The sequence below is a fragment of the Notothenia rossii genome (assembly GCF_949606895.1).
Source record: "Notothenia rossii genome assembly, contig: scaffold_367, whole genome shotgun sequence".
Classification (NCBI taxonomy): domain Eukaryota; kingdom Metazoa; phylum Chordata; class Actinopteri; order Perciformes; family Nototheniidae; genus Notothenia; species Notothenia rossii.
Window position 1 is genome coordinate 1,450 of NW_027639451.1, and position 21,969 is coordinate 23,418.

Here is a 21,969-nt window from a genome sequence, read left to right on the forward strand (position 1 = left end):
ATACTTGCCGTTCAGCACCGAGGGTCAGCGATGAAATGTCACTGCCTTGTCAAAAATGCAGGGGTTTGGCTAAAAACCAGGCTCAGCCATTGGACTAAAACCCATTGTGTGTCGTTAGTGACATAAAAACTGGGGACATGATCTTTTGAGTATAGATTTTTTATAAAAAAATGATACCCACAATAAATCTAAATATTCCAACTTCCGTTTGAATGTAATCATAAAGATCTTCTAAATACACCATTGAACAACATTTAATAAAAAAATGTAAGTGTTATTTACAGAAATTGAAATTGAGATGTCAGGGTTGGGGACAGCTACTTCCCAATAGAAAGTACCCTATACATGATGTTTTTGTATATATTAAGCTTATCACTATATAATTGAATGCCTTAAGTTTAAATATACCATAACATATTCTTAGTAAATATCTATGTCTGAATACTTAATTGTTTTGTTAAATAGTTTTTCTTGTTGTGGGACCGCACTTTGTACTAATTCGGTGGAATGCCCCATATACACAATCAAAAGACAAATTTATACATATGCACACATTAAGACCTAAATAAAAGCACAACAATACAAAATAACAGTCACTTCAATATCTTTGAGAATGTACATTCGTGCAAGACTGTCCATAGCAGCGTAAAAAAAAGTTTCTGGTGCTCTGTAGTTATTGACAATCAAGCATTTGAATATTGATTGTTACATTTATATGTTATGCAATGCATTAAATGTGTCAAAATATGGAAAAAGCTTTCTTAAAAGATACTTGAGATGTGTAATACATTTAGTTGTGTGCCTGCAGGTTGTTGTCACCCTGAGTTTGTCCTACATGGTGGGAACCATTGCCTCCTTCCACGACACCACCTCTGTGGTCATCACTATGGGAGTAACGCTGGCCGTCACTGTGGCAATCATCCTTTTCTCTGCACAGGTCAGAAACCAGCCAGTGCATTACGTTCTGTGTTTACCAAAGGCAAAGAAACATGCACACTTTTAAGCTGCTTTACATATCAGTTTTGAAGTTGTAGCTCTCACCTTTTATTTGTAAAGAAATTGAGAATTTGACTTGTAGAATCAGAGGAGGCAAAATGTGAATGTAAGCAAGAAAAAATGTGTCGATAAATTGATAGAAAGAAGATCAAATGTAAGTAGTAGTTAAGAATAGGTAAAAAAAAATGAACCATGCCCATCCAAAGATGTGTTGTAAATAAAATGCTTCAGTGTATATTGGCCGATTGTAGGCAATTTAGTATAATACAAAAAAAATGAAATGCAGCATTTTATGAAGGCCTTTATTTATCAACACATCATGGATGAAGACTAACATTTGTGAAAGTACTTTACTAAAGAACTCAATTGAAAAAACTCAATTGAAAAAACAAAAGATATCCTAAAGAGCTTTCAATATACTGACCAAAAGCTCTTCAGGATGTAATGTACTGTGTGTTCCTGTTTTTACTCCAGACTCGTTATGATTTCACTGTTTGCTACGGTGTTCTTCTGATTCTGTCCGTGGACCTGATCATGTTCGGGATCTTCTCGACCTTCTGCTCCTCCTATCTCGGTGACATCGCCTATGGATGTTTTGGTGCTCTGCTGTATTCACTGGTATGGGAGAAAAGAACCATTTATATATGTATATATAGTCATTTAAATTGATTGTGTGTTGAATTTGCATTATCCCCCTTTTATTACACAATTTCATCGTTGTACCTTTAATCTAAATGTATTTTTTATGTATTTTACTGGTAACTGTATGCTGTGTGATATCAATTGTCTGTGAAATGTCTATGTGAAGCACATTGAACCGCACTTATTGTATGAAAGGTGCTATACAAATGAAGATTATTATTATTATTTACTGGAAATACCTCGTCACCTTCTGTCTAAAACCATTAAGAGCCCAGTCTGCTATGATTGGTTAGCTGGCCGTCTCTGTTCTGATTGGTTGACTGCAATTCAGCCATCATTGTTTTGATTATTTACCTGTGCTTTTTCTTCTGTGACATGTCAAATGTCTTCCATGTCAACACTGTATTATAACACATTTCATGATTTGCTATTAGTTATCTGGTGGTGCATACTCTCACCCTGTCCTAAATCTTCCTCATCCCCCTCTTCTTCCTCTCTCTCCCTTCAGTTCCTGATGATCGACTGTCAGCTGATGATGGGGGCGATGAGCTACCGTCTGAATCCAGAGGAATACATAAACGCTGCTCTCAACATCTACCTGGACGTAATGCTCATCTTCCTCTACCTGCTAGGGAGGAGGTGAAACTGTATAAAATACATTTAGACACAAACACACCAAACTGTACCCACATGTAGAATTATTGTGATTACTACATACATACTGTAAATCCTGTTTTAACTGACAACGAAAGAATGATTGTTTTAAAAACTGTATACACAAAATACATACACACCAAACTGTACCCACATGTAGAATGTACTTTATTATTGTGATTACTTTGTATATACTGTAAAGATTGATTATTATTGTTTACATAAACATGTTTTTTGTGTACAATTGTAACAGAGATTTGACTCAACAATTATCAAAACAGATGAAAACGTTTACTTCCAATTTGAGGCATTCACTTGAATTTAGGTAATTATTCAGTAGAAATGCTCACGTCCAACTTGCCTAAAGAAACTTCCAAATCGTTATAAAAGTCAGACGATGATACTCCAACAGATCCACATAAGGCCATTTGTGTTTCATGCGCAGCAGACATTGCAAAAAAAACCACATTTGTATAGATGTGAGGATGTACGTGATATAAAGAAACACGGACAAAAGAGTAGTGCAAAAAGTCGAGCATTTTTTTTCTTATAACGTGAACTTCTTTTTGACTTATCAAAGTTACCGGACTAACACAGTCAGCATATATTTGACAGGGTCTCATCACTTTCTTTAAAAAGATCGAAGATGCAATTTTGTATTCAGAGAGAAAACACAATGTAGAAAAAGTAGCATTTTTCTTACTTAAATTCAAAATTAACATTCAAATGTACTTTTTGTGTTGGATGTTAATGTAGGAATGCAAATAATTTATCTGACAATCATGTGAGCTTTAAATCCCCAAAAACTATATAAAATGTCAAACTTGGAAAAAAATGCAAAGTCTAAACATTCAAAGCCGTAAAACCCACAGAAATAAAAAACGCATTGACTGAATAAAAAATATATTTTTTTAGATAGTTGCCGACTGACAAATATTTGCAGCTCTCCATCACAAAATAAACATTCCCCCAGTAGCTGCAAAGCTTCACGGTGTCACATCCTAAACCAAAGAACCAGAATATAACTGTAAATGAACAATGACTGGAGATTTGTGGAGAGAAAACCTCCAGATTTCTTCATCTCCTTTCGGTGTTGCTGTAGTTGAACTTGATCCGCAGCAGGTACTTCATGCGGGTCTGAGCGGGGTTGTAAACGATGAACTCGTTGTACTGGAGGTGGTCAATGCCGTCGCCGCTCACCCCCGTCTTCCCCCCCGTCTTCCCCCCCGGACCCATAGGCACCGTCATGCCGTCCCTGAGAAATAGAGAGGGACACAATCAAAACTAGAAAAAATGCATTTCCTGTTGAAAATGCGTGTGAATGCTGTAAGCCGTGCACGTGTTGCTGAACTTAGCTGAAAAGGCAGAAAAAGCTGAATAATAGCCGAATGGTGTCTGTAGCTGCTTTTAGCTACATACACCAAGTAAGCGTGTTGCTGAACTTAGCGGAGAAATGCAGAAAAGTGAAACGATTTGCTCAGCATTCGCACTAAACATGCATATAATAATAACAATCATCAATTTGATTTATAAGCACACTTTTCATTTCAGTAAACAAAACTCAAAGTGCTACAGCAGGGCTATTCAATTGGCGGCCCGCGGGCCCAATCCGGCCCCTGGGTGATATTTACCTTTGAGTATAATGTTAAAAAGTAATCACGTTTTTTTTGTTGCCTTTATTCCAGAGAGGGTGTTACATTGAGAGATAGAGGGGAAGACATTGCCTGAAAACGTTGGCGGGCTCGGGTTTCGAACCCACCTACTAGCTACTGTAGTGACAACTCCTGTCATTGATTGCATCTCTGCGTGAATCATTAGATCATTTCACCTAAATTAAATCAAATGAAATGATGTTGATGGTTAAATTAGATTCACATGGAGGCCTACTGAGTTCTGAACTTGCCATTTAGATCTATAACGGCCTGGGGGCTATGTTGTTTGATTTAATTAAACACAATATATGCCCTCCACTATGCTGTTGTAGTATTTACTGTATCTGAAGCTCTTGATTGCTCATATTTCAAGCCATCTTTTTCCCGGACCCTTGCTTTGGATCATTTTCATCCACCGGCCCCCATTCCAAACTAATTGAATAGCCCTGTGCTACAGAGTAAAATGGTTGAAACAAAACAACAACAACAAAAATAATATATATATAATAAAGTAAACAACTACGGAGCCCTGGAGGGTTCATAGAGAGAAAAATAAATAAAACGTGGCCACGTTTTACTAAAGCGTGCGCACGAGTTACTAAAGCGTGCGCACGAGTTACTAAAGCGTGCGCACGAGTTACTAAAGCGTGCGCACGATTTAATAAAGCGTGCGCACGAGTTAATAAAGCTTGGCCTTGTTTTATTTAAATTGAGGGATTCCTGTCCGTGACTCACATTATCTGCTGCCCACAGCTGTTTTATAGAAGGAAAACCTCCTTCACTTTATGAAATCTCTGCGGCACCAGTGGCCTGTGCTACGAAGCAGGATTCGCTATTTACACTATTCATTCATGAAGTATGACACTGCGCTGTCAGCACGCGTCTCCATGTTTGTGATTGGTCAAATGTTGCTAACCCCGTCCCTTTCACGTGAACGCGCTCTCAGCCGGTCAGAGAAACCCTGGTTGATTTACTGAGTTGATAACCAGCTTCGCAGGACCGCTTATCGACATTGCGTTTGTTAGGGATAGTTAAGCCGGGTAAATCGAACATATCCAGGGTCTGTTGAACTGGCTCCGTAGTACAGGGCTCTGGAGGCAGTAACGTGTAACTCAGCAGAATCTGAGAAGAGCAGCACCAGCTGCAAAGAGCTGTGCCTTTTACTGTTTACTTCACTGTGTTTCCCTTCATTAGAACCGCTGAATAGAGATCGAGGCTGCTACGTTTAACCAAACACACCTCTACACACATCGAACTACCAGAGTATTCCGCCTCGTTTTATGAAGGAGATGTCCTGTCACCGGGGCGCATGGTGTGTGTGTGTGTGTGTGTGTGTGTGTGTGTGTGTGTGTGTGTGTGTGTGTGTGTGTGTGTGTGTGTGTGTGTGTGTGTGTGTGTGTGTGTGTGTGTGTGTGCACGCTCAGCTCCGCTCTGTGTGCGTGCTCGGTGTGTTTGTGTGTGTCCGACACCACCGGCATTTGTTTTCAAATGACCACGAACAGTAATTTACACAAATCTGGTTCTCCATAGTTATATGTGTATTCCCAAGTGAAAGAAATTCGTTTAATCTTAATCTCGATGTGATAGTCCTGCCGGAGTACACCGGAACGAACGATACTATCATAAACAAATGCCGCCCCCCACCCCACACAAACACACACACACGTGCGCGCGCACACACACAAAATGAGGCCACGCTTTATTAACTCGTGCGCACGCTTTAGTAACTCGTGCGCACGCTTTAGTAACTCGTGGCCACGCTTTAGTAAAACGTGGCCACGTTTTATTTATTTTTCTCTCTATGAACCCTCCAGGGCTCCGTAAACAACAGAATAAAAACAGTGACATTTACGCTGGCGTGGCAACAAGTGGGGTTTTTAAAGAAGTAATTGCAAGTTGCCTTCCCTTTGTGATACTTATTCTCTCAGAGAGTTTCCAGGTTCAGTCCATGTCAGCATGCAACAACGATTATTTATATTATCAATGAATGCAATGCTTCTCAGTCAATTGATTAATCGTCAGCTCGAGAAAACTTGTGGAAAATAAATCCCCTTTTGTCGCCTTTTAATATAAATATTGGAGATGTTGGTACCACAAGATTCTGGCTGGGAATGACTGATAATAGCCAATTCATTTCCCGATTAAGATCTTTTGTAGGTAATGGGCTTAAACTACGTCTACAACTAACAATTATTATGAATGTATCTGCCAGTTATTAATGCTTTGGTCTATAACACATGAGAAAACAGTGAAATAATGCCTGTACAGCAAAAGGCGATGTCTTTAAATATCCACAAATATTCAGTTTACAATCAGGTTCAGAACATTCTCACATTTGAGGAAGCAGAACAATTAAATATTTGTCATTTTTGGCTTTAAAAAAGTGCCATACGTCGATTATTATGTTTCTAAATGTTAAAAACTCTGAATGTAAGGTCTACCATAATGTACACAGATATATTTCAATATATATTGTTTCTAATCTAATTGTTAATTACTAAAACATCAAATGCAGCATTCTCTGTTGAGGATTTGAAGGGTGACAATGCATGAAATGTTATGCTCCATGCTTAGGGAACGGCTCTATGTAGAAACAGTATATGTTCAGACTGTGAAATGTACAGAGAGAAGACGCATCAGAGCTGAGCACAGGGGGTCAAACCAGGTCAGTCCATTAGTCTGAGTCGCAGACGGAGTTCACTGTTCAGTGTGTGGACTTTCAGCTGAATGGTTTTACTCCAAAGTGCCTCTTTCTGGAGCAAACCCACGTGACCTTTCTATGGAGCGCTTGAAATAACTCTGGACAAATAGATCTGCGAGAACACAGTACAAAGCTTCGGTAATTTGTCATCACTCTGAGGATATTCAAGTCCCCGAGCTTCACGTAATGCTCTGAAAGATGCCTTGTTGTAAAACATATATAACAAAAGTCTGGGCATCCCTTTTGCCATTTACAAACATAGTTGTCATTTCCTATTTGTTCACATAGCAAATTAGATTGTAATTAACTAAGAATACAATTCTTTTACAGAATACAATGCTTTTTTATATATTAATTACTGTATTGTTGGTTCTAATATTACATGTGTTCCTTCGTGGCTTTTATTTAATTGTTCCGCATACATTCTTGGTTAATGTAATCAACAAACGTCCTCTCTCAGATGTTTTAAGTATGTTGTAGTGTAACGGTGATTGGCCTGTATGAGATGTGCGAGTGTAATGAGACGTACAGGGTGACAGCGTTCTTGGGGTCGGGTCCGGTCTGTCCGAGGCCCTTGACGCTGTTTTTCCCAGCTGGAAGATTTTGAGCTTCGTAGTCGGCCATCACCAGCTCGTTACAGTCTCCCAGGGCGACCTGCACACACACACATAACACAGACAGTGTTGCATTAAATCTAAGCAGTGTGACGTTCAAATCATGTCGGTTTTACTGTTAATATGAGTATTGGCAGCTTTAAAGAGTCTGATATAAACCTGTAGGCACCAACTACTGGCACAATCTTTTCTTGGAGCTTTTTAAAATTTAAATACAAATTCAGACTACTGACACGTTACCTTTTCCCTCCATTGAATCTGTTGTTCTGGCTGAATATGTGTAAATATGATATGAAACCTACTCACCTCACTCAGCAGCAGCAGTCCTGTGTCGTTGTTCTGTTTGGCAAGGCAGTAGTTGGCACTCTTTGATGACATGTCAGCAAAGTAGATGCCTTTTCCAAACTAGAGGCAAGACAATCAGGAACATTATGAGCACTGGAATAAAAACATGGTGCTGTATTCATAGTTTAAAGTGATATACAGACGCCTAAATGCAGAAATATGTATGCAAATATGTATATACCTATAATCAAAGACACATTTATACATATGCACACATTAAGACCTAAATAAAAGTACAACAATCAATATACACAAAATAACAGTCACTTCAATATCTTTGGGAATGTGCATTAGTGCAAGACTCTCAAAGATATTGAAGGGACTGTTATTTTGTAGATATTGATTGTTGTGCTTTCATAGAAAATAACAGTCACTTCAATATCTTTGAGAAAGGCAGAGGACTTGAGAATAAACTGAAATACAGAATATGTATGAATCCCTCCTACCATGTATCCAGTGACGGGGGCTTCGGGGGGGGCCACTCGGAGCCCCTGACTGAGGATGCCGCACCAGTTAGAGAGACGGGACCCGTGCCACAACAGAGTCCTGGTGAGACAGAACGAATAAAGTTATATCATCTAGAGCTGGGGGGGCCAAACCTTTTTTCACAGAGGGCCGCATACAGAAAGATATACGAAGGGCTGGGCCACTCACTAGAGGTATACTGCCTCATAAGTTCAGTTACAAGTCAACAAAATAAATCAAATGTAGGTCAATGATGCTTAATACTTGAATATGCTTTAAGAAGAACAACAGCCTACATCGCAGCTCTCAAAAGGGGTTTCAATTATTGTGTTGGTAGCTCATTCCTTACAACAGAAGCCTCAGATTGATTATCATAAGAGGAAATATGAAGGGTTTATTTCAAGCTTGTTGTGAAAATAAGTTATTGGGCTTTTTTCTAATCAACTTAATTACATTTGAAAATGTTTTCTATCAAATCTGACGGAATTTGTTGAAGTTGGCTTCTTAACACATGAATACTGTGTAATATCTGTTTTCATCTATATTTAAGAAGTACAACACAAGACGAGCACAAGTTTCATCTGCGGGCCATATTCATGGCACACACTGCTGTGCTGCATCCCCCCCCCGCTGTCTCACGGAGAGATACCGCAGGTCTTTCCTTCCTGCAGCGGTCAGACTATACAACCAGCACAGCCCCTAATTGACCACACACACACACACACACACACACACACACACACACACACACACACACACACACACACACACACACACACACACACACACACACACACACACACACACACACACACACACACACACACACACACACACACACACACACACACACACACACACACACACACACACACACACACACACACACACACACACACACACACACACACACACACACACACACACACACACACACACACACACACACACACACACACAAACACACACACACACACACACACACCAACAAACTTTGTGCAATATGTGCTAGATGTGCAATATATAGATGCCGTTAATAACTGTGTAATATATACCTGGCTGCTAAATCCGTAGAACTGTTACAGGATGTGTATTTTTTTTAAATTATGTAACTTTTTATTATATATTTTTTATTATATCATAACGTAGTACTTTTTTTAAATGCACGTCACATATTTAACATAATGTAACATTAGGCTGTCTGTGGCTCTTTTTCCTGCTGTAACTAACTACGCACATTTCCCCTCCGTGGGACTAATAAAGGGACTCTGTTCTGATTGTATCCAAGTCAACATGAATGAGTAATGATATTTGATCGAAGCCTCGAGGTGTATTGAGAGTTCCGTTCAGCCGGCTGTGGATCACCTGTTGTGCATCTGAGAGAGGAAGTTGCTGGTCTCCCCGGCTCGGTCCACTGAGAAGATGTCGAGGACCGTCATGGTGTAGTCGTTATGGGTGGTGGCGTGAGTGGACTGAAGATACTTTTTTACCACCTTCAAACAGAGGAGAGGAAAGGTCACAAGGAGACATTAACAACACTGGATACAGAAACAATCTTCAGATTATTGAAGCTTCAGTTTCACCCACTTTACTGTTTTGTACGTTTGTAAAACACAGGTTTCATCACAACTATTTTAGTTCCATACTTTTGAAAGAGAGTCTTCCACAATATGATTTTGTTTAACTCAAAAGATCTATGAAAAGATATCAGCTGCCCATTTAAGAAAATCATTTACATTCATATCACATAACAAATCACTGCAATATAATTTGGCTATTTTGTCACTGCCCTCTTTCAAAAGACTGCTTCCTTTTGAATTAAAGGGACAATAAAAATGTACCTTGTGCTCAAAATTAGGCATCAAGATAGTAGATACCCATCTCTATTTTAGAATACGGACAGCCCTCCACTTTAAAAAATAATATAATATATTTTGTCATATATTCACTGTATTATTCTTTATGTATTTTTATATTCTGTATAAGTATTACTCTTTATTTTTAAATATTTTCTTATTATAATTGTTCTATTCTTGATCTTTCTATTACACTGTGTTAATGTTTGCACCCTTTATATACTGAAGCAAATTCCTTGTATGTGTCTGATTCTGAATGCTAGTTACCTCACACGCTCACATCAAATAAGTTTTGGCGTGAATCTCCTTTAAGGGTTTTATTTACTTAAAGGTGGGGTATGTAAGAATGGAGAAACCAGCTCGAGGGCGATAGAATTTGAAAGTACGTAACCGAAAAAAATCTGCCCCTTCCTTCAGACTTCCTTACAGAGCCCCTCCTCCAACACACACGAACGCGCACATGACCAATGAGGGCACGAGATAAGTTTGTGCACAGATGGAAGGCTGACAGGTAGGTAGGCCATCCAGTTACTTTAGCCGGGCCGGCTCAGATGATTGGTCGTGCTTTTTACAGTACTACGGCTTCCACAGATGAATTTTTTAATGGAATTATTGTCAAAGCACTTCAGATATTCATTGCTATCGGGATGTTAAGAGCATTCCATTGAATATAACAACAAGTGTTTCTGAAGTGAATTACCTACCCCACCTTTAAGTCCAGACTCATGAATCTTTCTATCATTTTGCATTATAAGTTAAAAGTGTTAACCGCTGACCTGGAACTCGTTGGTGCTTGAGTCCAGAGGCTGCAGCTGGCACTGGAGCGAGGAGTACTGCCGGTCCACAGGATGTTCATCACTGTCTCCACTCGACTGGACCATCTTCACCGCTATCTGAATTTCACTCAGAGCCTGGAAAAATAAACGAGACCACCAGATATTACAGTATTTTTCACTGAGGGCCAGATACAGACAAATATACGAATGGCTGGACCACTCACTAGAGGTGAGGTATAATGCCTCATAAACAGAGATGGCAAAAGTACACACATCCTTCACTCAAGTAGAAGTACAGATACTTGTGTTTAAAAATACTCTGGTGAAAGTAGAAGTACAGACTAAACTTCTTTACTCAAGTAAAAGTAAAGAGGCTTTGAAATGTACTTCAGTAAAAAGTACCCATAACTAGCAGCTGCTTTAAAGAGTACCTGACCTCCCTTTATATTAATAGAACAATAATGTCATTGTTAGCTAATGAATGTTTCCATGGTGAGACAACGGCAACATGACAACGTTTTCATTGGTCCCTCTTCTTTAGAGAAGACCAGGAAATGGTAGATACACGGATCGTGTTCAAATCAATAGGCACGCAATGACTAAATAATAATGATCACGCCACCAAACACACATTCAAACTAAAGGAACCAGCCTGTTTGGAAAATGTAAGAAGTAGAAAGTACAGGTATTTGTGTTCAACATGTAAGAAGTAGAAAGTACAGGTATTTGAGTTCAAAAGGTAAGAAGTAGAAAGTACAGGTATTTGAGTTCAAAAGGTAAGAAGTAGAAAGTAAAAAGTTGTCACAACAGCTCTCCATAGGGTTTCATTTATTTTGTTACAAAAAGTGTTGGCAGCTCGACCCTTAAAACAGAAGCCTCAGATTGCTTACAATAAGGGGAAATATTAAGGGTATGTTTCAAGCTTGAACATGCTATGTTACTTAAATTGACTGAATTTATTTGAGAAGTGGGCTTATAAACACATGAATACTGTGTACATATATTGAAGAAGTACAATAGGTTTCAGGTGTGCGCCATATTCCATTATACTTTTAGAATTTGCTGCGGGCCGATTAAAAATGTACCATGGGGCTGCAGCTGGACCCCGGGCCTTAGTTTGAACCCCCCTGGTGTAGACACAACATTTTAGGGAAGACATAAATAAAATAAATTAATGGAGAAGCCGTTTACCTCCAACAGGGAAATCTTTTCTTTCAGCTCCTCTTCTGTACCAATGACTGGAGGAATTTTCAACCTGGAGAATGAAATCTGATTTAGTTTCAAAGATCAATGCTTGCCTGCCGTCAATCAGACATTTCTCCACAGCGTGAGTGCATCGCTCTAAAGGTGCATTTCCACTACAGGGTTTTAGAACGGCTCGGTTCCAAGCGAGCTGAAAATATGCTCAGCTAGTGACGCAAAAACACTGCCGACTGCTGATTGGTCAGAGAGAATCGCCACAATTTTTGCGTAAGACAGTCCCCAAGTGTCGCACAAGAACCATTTTTAAAAACAGATGAGCTACCGTCAGCAAGTATTTCTAATTTCAACAAATCCATAAAGAAATGTCAGCAAAAATAAGCACGCAGCGGTTGTTTGTCGAGGTACAGACGTTCCTCCATCTCGTTGCGGTTGAAAAAATACAGCGGGAGCTCGACGGCGCAACGCGAAACAAGAACATGTACCAGGAGGTCTCTACACTGTTGGCCGCACACGGCTTCACGAGGACTTTCCAGGAGTGTAGAAAAAAAAAAAAAAAATGAAGAGTGATTATAGAGTCGTCAAGGACCACAACGGCCGAAGTGGTTCCAGTAGAAAAACATGCCGACACTGCATGGTTACTATAGTTACTACTCTTGTTACTGACTGTAATGGAAACGCAGCTTAAAGTGAGCCGAACCGAGCAAAGGTGAACCGAGCCATGGCGAGCCGCGCTAAAACCTGTAGTCGAAATGCGGCTTTAAGCTGCTCTAACTCAACACATGTTCCCTACCCAAAGTCATGAGGGATGCGGGTGTAGAACTGGTTGCACGCCTCCTGCAGATCAAGACTGCTGGCCTTCTTCTTCAGACACTCCTCGATCTTCTTCAGCGCCATGTAGCCTGCACGGATCTGCTCTGAGGTCAGCTTGCCTGCAGAAAGAAAGATACAGAATTCAAACACTGGAATATTCTTCCAACTTAAAATCTGTATTGACTTCAACTCTTTCTCTGATGGTGCAAACATATTGATATGAAGCAACATTAATTACACTGTAATCTGAGCTTTTCAATTTGAACTGTATTGTAAATATTATATTTTAACTTATGTATTATTTGATTGACCTGTACTTAAATCATGTTTTATAATTGTTTGTGTGATAGAGATGATGCAATGTTGTTGATTGTTATGTACCTACCTGAGGGCTGCAGATGGAAATGAGCTATTAGCTAATGTGTATGTACAGTGGGGCAAAAAAGTATTTAGTCAGCCACCAATTGTGCAAGTTCTCCCACTTAAAAAGATGAGAGAGGCCTGTCATTTTAATCCTAGGTACACTTCAACTATGAGAGACAACATGGGGGGAAAGAATCCAGGAAATCACATTGTAGGATTTTTAATGAATTAATTGGTAAATTCCTCGGTAAAATAAGTATTTGGTCACCTACAAACAAACAAGATTTCTGGCTCTCACAGACCTGTAACTTTATATATAGTTATGTAAATAAGTTGGGTTATAGGTATTTATATACATATTATATATATATATATCGTATATCCTTTATTTCATTTTTATTTTATACCTCGGGACTGTGGGAAACAGTATTTTGATCTTTCTGTGTGTACAAACAGATTTTGAGATTAACTTTGACTTTTAGCTCAAATGTGGCATAATCCATCTCTTCTCTTTTCTGAGATTGATGTATTTCTATGCATGGTCCTTGTTATTGAAATAAATACATAATAATAATTGGAAACATGAAGCACAACAACGAAAGGTTTGAACATACTGGTCACTTGTTCAGTGGTTGCGTTAAGACTTTTTTGTTGCTCCTCACAGAAAGAAGAGAAGAGCTGTTAAGTATTTCAGAGTTAAGGTAGATCACTTTCAGTCAGTGTTTGCATTTTGTTATTTGACGGCTTTAAGATTATTTGGTCGTTATTATAAAAGAAAACGGTCGATGACATTAATAATTTGGATAACGCGGTCTCTTCACTTTTCTTTCAACAGCTGAATCTCCTCAAAACTTATTTTATTGCATCAAACAGCAGCAGCTTATATTATTCTAAATGTGTATTTCCCAGAGATGGTAAAAGTACACACATCCTTTACTCAAGTAGAAGTACAGATATCGTGTTTAAAAATACTCTGGTAAAAGTAGAAGTAGAAGTACAGACTAAACTTCTTTACTCAAGTCAAAGTAAAGAGGCTTTGAAATGTACTTCAGTAAAAAGTACCCATAACTAGCAGCTGTTTTAAAGAGTACCTGACCTCCCTTTATATTAATAGAACAATAATGTCATTGTTAGCTAAGGAATGTTTCCATGCTGAACAACGGCAACATGACAACGTTTTCATTGGTCCCTCTTCTTTAGAGAAGACCAGGAAATGATGGATACACGGATCGTGTTCAAATCAATAGGCACGCAATGACTCTAAATAATAATGATCAGGCCACCAAACACACATTCAGACTAAAGGAACCAGCCTGTTTGGAAAATGAGAGAAGTAGAAAGTACAGGTATTTGTGTTCAACATGTGAGAAGTAGAAAGTACAGGTATTCGGGTTCAACATGTAAGAAGTAGAAAGTACAGGTATTTGTGTTCAACATGTGAGAAGTAGAAAGTTCAGGTATTTGGGTTCAAAGTGTAAGAAGTAGAAAGTACAGGTATTTGGGTTCAAAGTGTAAGAAGTAGAAAGTACAGGTATTTGGGTTCAAAATGTGAGAAGTAGAAAGTACAGGTATTTGAGTTCAACATGTAAGAAGTAGAAAGTACAGGTATTTGGGTTCAAAATGTAAGAAGTAGAAAGTACAGGTATTTGAGTTCAACATGTAAGAAGTAGAAAGTACAGGTATTTGGGTTCAACATGTGAGAAGTAGAAAGTACAGGTATTTGTGTTCAACATGTGAGAAGTAGAAAGTACAGGTATTTGGGTTCAAAATGTGAGAAGTAGAAAGTACAGGTATTTGTGTTCAAAATGTAAGAAGTAGAAAGTACAGGTATTTGAGTTCAACATGTAAGAAGTAGAAAGTACAGGTATTTGGGTTCAAAATGTAAGAAGTAGAAAGTACAGGTATTTGGGTTCAAAATGTAAGAAGTAGAAAGTACAGGTATTTGTGTTCAACATGTAAGAAGTAGAAAGTACAGGTATTTGGGTTCAAAATGTAAGAAGTAGAAAGTACAGGTATTTGTGTTCAACATGTAAGAAGTAGAAAGTACAGGTATTTGTGTTCAACATGTAAGAAGTAGAAAGTACAGGTATTTGGGTTCAACATGTAAGAAGTAGAAAGTTCAGGTATTTGTGTTCAAAATGTAAGAAGTAGAAAGTACAGGTATTTGTGTTCAACATGTGAGAAGTAGAAGTAAAAAATCATCAGAAGAATAAGTAGTGGAGTAAAGTACTGATACCAGAAACATGAACTTAAGTACAGTAACGAAGTATTTGTACTCCAGTACTTCCCACCTCTGGTATTTGCACTATTTAAAATGTCATTACATCAAATTGTGGGCACGTTACTGATAGAAATGACAGGGGGAATTCTGATAAAGTTCTGTTATGATGTGATATGTGGTGTTGGTTCTGTCGGACTGACCCAGAGGAGCTTTCTTGGTGTCAAACTTCATCTCCAGCACAGACTCCTCCATGGCTTTGATGTCACAGATCAGCTCCATGAGCGACTGGAGCTTCTCATTCAGCTTGGAGATCCTCTTCTTGGGTGCAGCATCCACCCAGTTTGAGAAAAAGTTTTTAGATAGTGAGTTTGGCAATTTACTTGTCCGAATACATTTTTCACTTGTCCAGAATGGACAAAAATTGGGGCCACTGGAATCTTCTTCTTCGCCATCGTATTTTACATTTTCACACATAGGGTTGGGTATCGTTTGGATTCGAACGATTCCGGTTCTGCTTTTCGATTCTGGTTATTTTCGGTTCTTTGAGAGGGTAAAAATAAGTCCCATGATAAAGTGGGAGAAAAATATATTTATGAAAACATTAACTCAAATCTGTATTCCTATTTACAAATCACTTCATACTGTTTAATTTCTTATGGTTATTGAATACAATTATATAAAAATAATCTCTTCATTATTTAGTTAGTTCTAAGTGGTGCAGTTTGAGAATGTACAATTGGCCCAGTCTCCTCTGATGTTACACTGCAACCTGCCTGATACCTGCCTATGTAGAAAAGCGCTAGGCCTTAAATATAATGATAATAGGCTAATAATAATAGCTTATAATAATAAGTAATAATTAATTATTAGGCTACTTATTAGTAGCCTAATAATAAGGCCTAGCGCTTTTCTACAACTCAAAGACGCTTGCACGCTTACACATGTCCTTACGCATGTGTATTACATGCTGCAGCTGCCCAGCTGCTCACTGTTTGTAAAAGTAAATAAATAGTATTTTCATTTCAATAATGTACTTTCTATACCCTGCTTCATAAACAATACTGACATCCCTGTGCTCCTCCGAATCTGGGGGTCCGGGGATATGAGGACAGCGCGAGGACACAGGGAGGCTGCTTCACTTCATAAAGGAAATGGCGGTCAATATTAACAACACAGGAGCTAAAACGCTTAATAACCTTCATTACGTATTAGAGAAAGAACATAAGAAAGTTTGAAAAAGATGAGGCTGTTAAACGGGCAGCGGATCCGCTGTGTGTAGAAAGAGAGAGAGACGCTGAGCTGCACCATGCAGCGAACAGCTGATCCGGAGAATAGAGAGAGAGAGAGCTGTGGTCCGCGGGGCTCGGCCTCGCCTCCTGTCCCCACAACTCTTATTAATCCCGGTACCGGACAATTGTTATTTGTTCCTACTCGGAACAGAGTTTTGCTTCCCAACCCTGCCACTGTGCTACACTTCCAGCGCTGCCCCGCCCCTGCACAGAAAGCGGCGAGATGCATTCCCTTAGGAATCGACAAGCAGAACCGAAACTAACATTTCTAAACAAACAATGGCGGACACTGACAATTTGCGAATGAGTTCTGCCTTCTGTAAACTGAATTTATCAATAAATCAGGGCGAAAACGTCACTTGTCCGCCGGACAAGTCAATTGAAATATCTACTTGTCCGATATTGTAAATAACACGTCCCAGACGGTGGGACGTGTACTTTTTCGCACACTGCCACCGCAGTCGTGTTCTCCTCCTGGAAGTGAATGACATTAATATACGTAATAATAATGGATGATATTTAAGAGAAATATAACTTATTGGTTGTTTGCCTTTTCATTGGTGCTGTAGTCCATGTAGACCATGTCGTATTGCCCCGCAACTTTGTCAAAGGTTGCTCGGTGTTCCCACTCATTCATGGTCTTTTCTGTAAACCTGTGGGGCGAATCGCACACAGTGTCAGAATGGATTCAACTTCATTTAATGAGATGTATCAGAAATGACTTCTTTTTTTTATCTCACTTTTCCCTGAAGAGATCTTTGGCTTTCAGCAGGTCTGAACCGCACGCTGTCAGACTGCTTTGACCCACTTTTCCCACTGACAAACAATGGAGAAACCATCTTAGAGTTATTAATCAGTTAGTTCCAATCTATGGGTTGATTTCCTGCGTAAATGCAAATACTTAAATATATTTAAAATAAAGGGCATTTAAACCCACCTCTGCCCCATCTCGCCCACACACTGTAAGCCTTGGAGCCGTCGTCCTGCAACAGCTGGATCAGGTAGTATTTGTTGTTGTTGAACTGGAGATTTGTCTGCAACATGAGACAGAAGGTATTTGCCTTCGAGCCTGAACATTTATTTACGGACATTCCTTACTTTGTAGGAGAAAATAGTCAGAAATGAATAAAACGGAAGAGGCATAGTCAAATATATTTAGCTCTCAAATCCAACCTGAAACCTGGGCAAACATTTGTGATATCTATAAAACTTACTATTTTTAGTCAGTTATTAATACTCAAAAAACTTAAGAAAATCAAAGAGTATTTCAATCTTTTACCTGATTCAGCATCACGTCGTAAACATCCTTTCCTTCACTGTACACATAAGCCTGAAGAAGAAATTAAACATTTACTTATTTTTAATAAAAGGCAACGGCACCTATCTCCTTTTTGTAAACGGGGAAATAAAAACATATTATTCCTGAAAAATGTTCATTTCCTTTCTTTACACTGTATTTTTTGTACAAAACGCATTTTTCCTGAAAGTAAATATCAATAACTGCAGTCATACTTTTTGTAGCATTTGCTTTAGCTGTAAACCGCCCAGATATTCAAAAGCAAAGTGAAACACAGTCATGTATAGTAAGTAAACCACAAATGGTTTCATGTCCACAGGAGGAACTGTAACCAGATGTTTCTGCAGGTGTTGAACCACCAGCAATGTGGATCAAGAGTTTCATATCTGGCGTGTGGACAGAGGTGCCGTACCTCTCCCAGTTTGGCTTTACATTCGATGTCCACTGGAGCTTTTCCCTTCATGACCACCGTCCTCACCACCTCTGTTCAGCATCCAAGGATCAGAGAGAAACCATTAATGATGTCAGTGATGTTTGACTGAAGTACAGGTAAACCATTTGAACCCTAAGGTCTTACTTTAAATATGTTGCTCTGGTGTCTTCACAGGACACACATTTCTACTTCAAAACAATCGCCATAATTATTTAATAAGAATATTTTTACACTTTCACTGATATATATATCTGGTAACCAAACTCATCACTACCACATATTAATGGATTAAAGGATAATGTAACCAGTGGCAGTTTGTTTACATCAATCAAACCAGAGGAGACTGTGAAGTCTGCAGCTCATTGTGGAATAGCTTCCCCACTCTCAATAGCTTTAAAGGTCAACTCAGAGAATGGATGAGAAACAACCAGATGTGCGATCACCGCTAAATGCACTTTAACACAGGGGTATCTCCTCTTGCACTTTACATGTCGTTGCTGCTATATTTTATTACCATGTCATAACTGCGCTTGCTCTCTTGCACTTTTTGCATATCATGTATTTTGTTTTTGCTATGTTTGTAAAATGTAATTTTCTTAAATGTTTTATGTGAGGGACTGCGGATGGAGATGAGCTCAAAGCTAAATCTGGCACTGTTACGCTTGATACATTTGAATGTTTTAAGTGTTCAAATAAACGATTAAATGAAATAGTCAAATCAAGGTTGTTCATGATTTTTTTATATTTCTATATTTTGCTTTTAGTTTTTTGGCAATACAAATGATTTCAGATACATTTTATAAAAGAAGCTGAATTTGAACTTGCAAAATTAGGAAGAATAATTCACACTCCTTTAGGAACAATGGAAAAGCCAAAATGTCTCGTTACCTTCACTTTTGACTTCTTCTTTGGGCATCTTTTGACTTTTTGCCTGACTCTTTCCTCCTCTCTTCTTTTTAGCCACAGGTTGCTGCTCCGTCTCCTCCTCTTCCTCTTTAACTTCAACTAAAGTCCCATTTTGGGCCGTCGAGTCCCCAGCGTCATTCACACCTTCTACAAAAAGACAAACATAAGAAACATTTTTTAATAGGGATGTCCCGATCACCTTTTTTTGCTCCCGATCCGATTCCGATCATTTGATTTTGACAATTTGCCGATACAGATTTTTCCCGATCCGATCTTTATGCAATGCATTAAGAGAAAAAAAAGCATTCAAGTTGTCCATTAAGGTTATTTTTTTATTTAAATTTGATATTCTATCCAACATGGATATAGCTTCTTTCTTTCACAGCAGCATTGGATCAGTTCAGTTGTGCAGCATTGGATCAAAACAAAATAAAGCTTTCAGTACTCGTTAGCTTACTGCTACAATTAGACACTGCGCCCACTCTGTTGCCAGATTTGAGAGAAATAAGCAACCAGGTCTATGAAAACAAGCCCCAAAGAAGCAACACATTCATGATGTTCTGTAATTTCAAACCAAAACTAAGGCCTCAGGATGACTTTAAGACTTGAACATGGTCATTTTTATTTTGTAATATTGAATACAACATTTTTAAAAAAGTATTTAAAAAAAAAAAAATCCCGATCCCCGATTCTTTTTCTCCCGATTCCGATCTTTTGAAAATCACGTGATCGGCTCCGATCCCCGATCACGTGATCGGATCGGGACATCTCTAATTTTTAAAACCTTTGGTGAAACGCATATTTTTATAAATGTATTTACAATAACATACACAATATGTTTTATCACTTTCTACAGCATGGATCTTTGTATTAGTAGCATTAGGGAAAATCAAATAAAACCGTGGTTAAGGAAATGTGAAATTGGATAACGGTAATTTGTTGGATGCAGAACACCGTTACAAAACGATAAGACACTTAAGATCCACATGACACAGTTATTAACTAAATGCAAAGTCTCACACATTGATGGCATATGTCCAAGCAAAGAGAATGACAGAAAAAAAGGACAACAATTTTAAATTAAATAACCTATTTGCAGTTAAACGGATATTACAGACGGATGAAACACAGCAACACACACCTGGTTACCTTGGTTGCTGATTGGCTAATGGTTACACAAGCCAAAACATCGTTATGACATCATAAAGTGGCCAAAATCTTATCAGCTCATTTTCAGACAGGTTTTTATATAACTGGATCAGGACAAAAAGAGAGGTAATCTTTTTTCCTGAAACTTTCAGAATCTCTTTACACAGAGGGGACACATGTTGATGTATAAAGGACAGGATAAAGTGGATTTTGCATAATAGGTGACGTTTAAACAACACTTTGAGTTCTGTTAACATGGGACTTCCAAAGAGTGAAAAGAGGCACAGATGGTTCAATCATTTAAATAAATAAAACACATGAAATGAATCAGTTTTGATTCAATAATAAATAATTCGGAACTACTTGATACCTACCAAGGATTGTGGATCAACATTCGTATATTTAAGATTAGTAGACTTACAATCTACATTTAAAAAGTGGGGACTGATTACATTAAGAAACATTTAATGACATTTATTTTCATTGAAACTTATTCAGCATAACCCAATCCAGTGAAAAATCAGCAATGGATAAAGCAATGAATACAAACATACTTAAACAATTATGTATTTAGTGTAGAGCTATACTATATTTCCAAAGTCCCATGAAATGACACAGGGTTTAAGTTTAACCCGTCTGGTGGACATGATTAACAGGTTTTACCAACAAGCTCAACTTGTAACATGTATGGTAGCCACCCTTGGAAGAAAGTTGGTTGTTTTCTAAATACTTTGCAACAACAGTAAATCCTGAATAAACCATATACATTACATTATTTATTCCCCTGCTCTCCTTTGCCCATACTTGTCCTCAACAGACGTCGATGGAGCAGCTAACGTTAGCTTCAAACGGCTAAAGAGCACCAACCTGTTTTTGACTGAACTTCCTCTGTTTCTTTTGCATCCTGACTTGTTTTACTCCTGGAACTTCTTGTAAGCCTCATGGTGGATTATGAAAAATAACTAGAAGTGAAGTAGGTACAGTGGGAAAGGGACACAACAGAGATGGCGGTAAACTTTCTCCACCACTGTTTCCTGGTTATGGCTAGAAAGGATCCGTCTAATGTAAATATGACGTCTCGTTCTAACTCTCGTTGTAATCGGAGCGGCTCGGTTGTAATCGGAGCGGCTCGGAAGCGCAGTCACGTGGCTGAATGTTTACGTTTGGGATGGCGAGAAACTAAACTATATTAAATATGTAAATACTTGTTAGCGGTCTTGCTGTTGAAAGAAGAATGACAACACTGTAGATCAGCAACACTATGGTTTATTTTGTATTCACAGGCAAGTCAACGTTGTTGCAGTAAAAGTCCCAAGATAGCTCCTGGTGCAATAAAATGTATGTTGCATGTTACTGCTGTAGATGTGTTTACCTCTTTTATATCCCGTTGGGTAGTTTAATCTGCAGCAATGCACCATATTCTATAATATCATCATATATGTGTAGCTTTGTCTCTGTCGTATCTTTCAAAAGTAAAGTGAAACAGCTGTTTTCAGCTTTGTGATGATGTATTTTCCAGCTGATCCAAGAGGCTTTTTAAACACCTTACTTGGCTTAAGAGGGAGGGGAATTTTCTCAACACATAAAGGAACACTTT

General features: G+C 38.5%; 2 protein-coding genes across 4 annotated transcripts; one reads left to right on the forward strand and one right to left on the reverse strand.

The window, feature by feature from the left end:
* Positions 1-357: 357 nt before the first annotated feature.
* On the forward strand, positions 358-2,914 carry LOC307027849 (protein lifeguard 1-like). Its single transcript, XM_079696206.1, has 3 exons — positions 358-937; positions 1,471-1,614; positions 2,147-2,914. The coding sequence occupies exons 1-3, from the start codon at positions 716-718 to the stop codon at positions 2,279-2,281; spliced, it is 501 nt and encodes a 166-aa protein (XP_079552332.1). The 5' UTR covers positions 358-715; the 3' UTR covers positions 2,282-2,914.
* LOC307027848 (poly [ADP-ribose] polymerase 2-like) lies at positions 2,443-21,439 on the reverse strand. Of its 3 annotated transcripts, none has more exons than XM_079696204.1 (16): positions 21,240-21,439; positions 19,206-19,370; positions 18,297-18,367; positions 17,867-17,917; positions 17,525-17,621; positions 17,328-17,403; positions 17,138-17,240; positions 15,499-15,616; positions 12,695-12,833; positions 11,893-11,956; positions 10,702-10,836; positions 9,435-9,562; positions 8,051-8,150; positions 7,566-7,664; positions 7,175-7,299; positions 2,443-3,547 (listed from the first exon to the last, which is right to left on the reverse strand). In XM_079696204.1, exons 1-16 carry the CDS (start codon positions 21,313-21,315, stop codon positions 3,370-3,372), a joined length of 1,725 nt encoding a protein of 574 aa, XP_079552330.1. In that variant the 5' UTR covers positions 21,316-21,439; the 3' UTR covers positions 2,443-3,369. The 3 variants fall into 3 exon arrangements, with proteins under 3 accessions (XP_079552330.1, XP_079552329.1, XP_079552331.1); XM_079696203.1 differs by having other exon boundaries at positions 15,499-15,633; positions 17,137-17,240; XM_079696205.1 differs by having other exon boundaries at positions 15,499-15,613; positions 21,240-21,438.
* Between the last annotated feature and the right edge of the window lie 530 nt (positions 21,440-21,969).